This window comes from Pteronotus mesoamericanus, unplaced genomic scaffold, assembly GCF_021234165.1.
Source record: "Pteronotus mesoamericanus isolate MK-2021 breed Mesoamerican mustached bat unplaced genomic scaffold, CSHL_Meso_final contig_1018, whole genome shotgun sequence".
NCBI classification, from domain to species: domain Eukaryota; kingdom Metazoa; phylum Chordata; class Mammalia; order Chiroptera; family Mormoopidae; genus Pteronotus; species Pteronotus mesoamericanus.
Window position 1 is genome coordinate 3,161,414 of NW_026555002.1, and position 3,343 is coordinate 3,164,756.

Sequence of the window (3,343 nt, forward strand, 5' to 3'; positions counted from 1 at the left end):
AGGTTTCATTGTCATAAATTGAGTGGGAGGAGTTCCATTAGCTGTATACACACATACGTAAAATAATTTCATAAAAATTAGAAGAGATGTACATGAAACTGCTGAGTGTTTTCCTATAGGGTTAGCACGAGACTAACAAAAGTTTCATTACTTATTGAGTTTTTCAAAATTTTTTTCCAAAATGGCCTTTAAAAACGCAGCCTAGAAATTTTACACAATTTTCTTAATTGTACACAAGTGAATATCAAAGGGGACAGCTTATAAAATTCACTAACACAAGGAAATGAATTGACTCAAAATAAGTAAGTACTAAGACAGCTCGATAAGGAATCCATTTCGATTACAGGTCCCAGCGAGATGACTGGGAGCGGGCTCAAGGGCAGGCGACTCACCTGCGGCAGTGGCTTTCCTGGGAGGCAGTTGATGCCCCCGATGAAGATCATGCTGGGCATCACAGGTCTGGGATAGTCCAAAACAAAGTCAGTTCGTAACAACCAAATGGATACTTGGCTCACAAGGTCATACATTGTGACCGTCGTCTGGAGAATCTCAGAGGCAACTTCTAGGCCTGTTTTAATAAAATGGCCACAAAATAGACGCTCCTCCACATGCGTGATATGATTCCGCACTCTCTCCCTGAAGGTCATGGTGTCCGAGAACCCTAGGAGGCCTCTCGGGACATAGGAGAGGGGACCGGGGCACTGCGCGCCTTCCTCAAGATAGTGGCAGAACAGCGCCCTGGAGAAGGCCACAGATGGCAGTGAGAAATACTTGGCCACAATTAAGCCACACATATCAAAAGGATCCAGAAACACTGCGTCAAAAGAACTATCTTCTATGTATTTCACTAGTTTTTTGTCATTAAACAAACTCCGGCAACGTGAAAAAAAATAGTAAAAAATATCGTTGGATGAACTCATTAGTATAGAAGATAAACTGTGTGCCCGAGTGTTCCATTGGGCATCAGAGAAAATCTTGAATTGACGATTCACGTCCTCCAGAGTGAATGGCATGGAGTAAGTCTTCACTGTATAGCTGGGAGAGTCTTCCCGGAGCCAATGTCCCTCGGACCTCACCACGACCACCTCATGGCCTCTGAGGGCGAGTTTCTCCACAACCATGCGCATGGTAAGCCAGTGGCTCCCATCCATGGGCACCACCAGCAGCTTGCCTGCCCGGGCACAGCCAGGGGCCAGCAGGAGACACACACACAGAGGAAGCAGGCCCGTCAACGCCACAGGAGCCATTGGACAGCAGCCGCCCAGAGCCCCTCAGCTGCCTGGATTCAAAGCTCGTGTGACAGAAACAGTCGGCAGAAGCAGCACAGGCACCAAACCTGCCCCAGGGGAAAGCGCGTGTTCATTTATTAATAAATACACACAGTCATTGCCACGGTTTATCAACAGAATATATTAAATGATAGCATTTACAAGGTACCTTCTGACCTCCTTCTCAGATAAGAATAGTCTTATCTTTGCCTGGGCAGAGATTGCGCAGATGCTGCAATGCCAGTTTGCAAAGAGCATTACTAAGCAATGATTTTTGGACCCTGAGTACTCAGAGAGGTCAAAAAGAAAACTAAGGTTCTATAAAGCTGGGGTTTTTGGAGCATGGCCCAAAGGAAAGTTTCGAGGTTTTCTTCAGAATACCAAAGTCTCTTTACCCAGAGAGAGATCGAGCTGTGGGTCCAAGAAAAGATGGGACACCCCGGCCACTGATTCCACACTGGCAGCGGAGCCGCGTGGCACAGGGGGCTTTGTGGTGCCGGCCTGTGGCTCGTCCCAGTCCATTTCTGACCCCTCCAAGGCCTCCTAATAGCTGAGACGGGATGGGCAACCCGACTTTTTGGTTTTGTGGAAAAAATTTTGAACTGTTGTTTGCAATTTTGTTATAAATCTGAATCTATTCTAAAATTAAAATATTTATTTTTTTATTTAAAAGATTTTATTTATTTATTTTTGGATAGGGGGAGAGGTAGAGGAAGAGAGGGAGGGAAACATCTAAGTGTGGTTGCCTCTTGCGCTCCCTTTACTGGTTACCTGGCCTGCAACGAAAGCAGGTGCCCGGACTGGAAATCTGCACAGCCACTCTTTGGTTCAGCCAGGTCGGTGCTCAATCCACTGAGCTACATCAGCCAGGGCTAAATTTTTATTTAAAAACAATCCAGAGACTAGGAGAAAATATTTGTGGTGCATCTATTATGTCTAAAATATATACAGAATTCTCAGCATCATGGGGTATATTGTGTCCCTCTCTCCCCCCATAAAAAAGGTATGTTGAAGTCCTAACCCCTCGTACCTCAGGGTATGATCTTACTTGGAAATAAGGTCATTGCAGATATAAGTAGTTAGGACCAGCCCATACTGGTGTAGGGCGGGCCCCCATTCCAATGTGAGCCACATCCTTCCTGGAAGACAGCCACATGAAGGCAGGAGCACACAAAGGCCACGCGATAGAGACACTGGAAGCAGAGGAAGACCAGGAACTGCCAGAAGTAGGAAGAGGCAGGAACAATTCTGCCCTCAGTGCTCAGATGGAGTGTGGCCCTACCTGGCCCTTGATGGCAGACTTCTGCCCCGGAGCTGTGAGATGGTAGGAGCGTTCTGGGTTTTTAAGTCTCCCAGTTTTTTTTCCCTTCGTTTACCTACAACATGGAAATTCAGTGCACATGTGGGGATATATATTTTTGAAACAAAATTTCCACATAACTACCTTCATCCTCAGTACTCGGATTTTTAATCCAATTCTACTTTATTGTCATTCTTTCCCCTTCTATTCTCTCTCTCTTTTTAAATGCTGATTACTCCCCCTCTCAATTAATTTGTTAACCTGCTAATAAGACATGACTTCCAGCTTGAAGGGTTCTGTTTATAGCAGTGGGTACAGATTCAATAACAAACACATTAAGTAACACAGCATTGATAAGGAAACAAAAATACCAATGAATTTGCAAGGTTTTCAGGCCAGAGTCATGGTTTTTTACCTTACACCAAACACTTGGGTCAAAATCCCAATGTTTTGCCAAAGTAATCAGGAGCACTGAAAGAGCTGGGCCCAAATTATTACTGCTTGGAGGGTTGGAGCCCAAGGACACCTAGGGGATCGCTGTGGAATTTCCAGAGGGGGTGGGCTGAAGGCATGGCATTGTTCCACTGAGTTCACAACTATATAAACTGATAGAGAATACAATTTGTAGGAGACTACCTAAAATTAAGTATGGTTTTGTACCCCATTCATCTCTTGGACCTCCCCTCTTGCCAAAATGGCTGTTCTTTTGAAGCAACCTCTTTCATCTGCAGATATCCCTGACTTTGGGGTAGCTCTTTCTTATAATAACAATTCC

At 45.0% G+C, this 3,343-nt stretch overlaps 1 protein-coding gene across 1 annotated transcript; it reads right to left on the reverse strand.

The window, feature by feature from the left end:
• Positions 1-293: 293 nt before the first annotated feature.
• LOC129068521 (UDP-glucuronosyltransferase 1A9-like) lies at positions 294-1,318 on the reverse strand. Its single transcript, XM_054570764.1, is given in 3 exon segments — positions 294-1,001; positions 1,003-1,073; positions 1,076-1,318. Coding segments are annotated over 3 exon segments (951 nt in total). The 5' UTR covers positions 1,248-1,318.
• Positions 1,319-3,343: the final 2,025 nt, after the last annotated feature.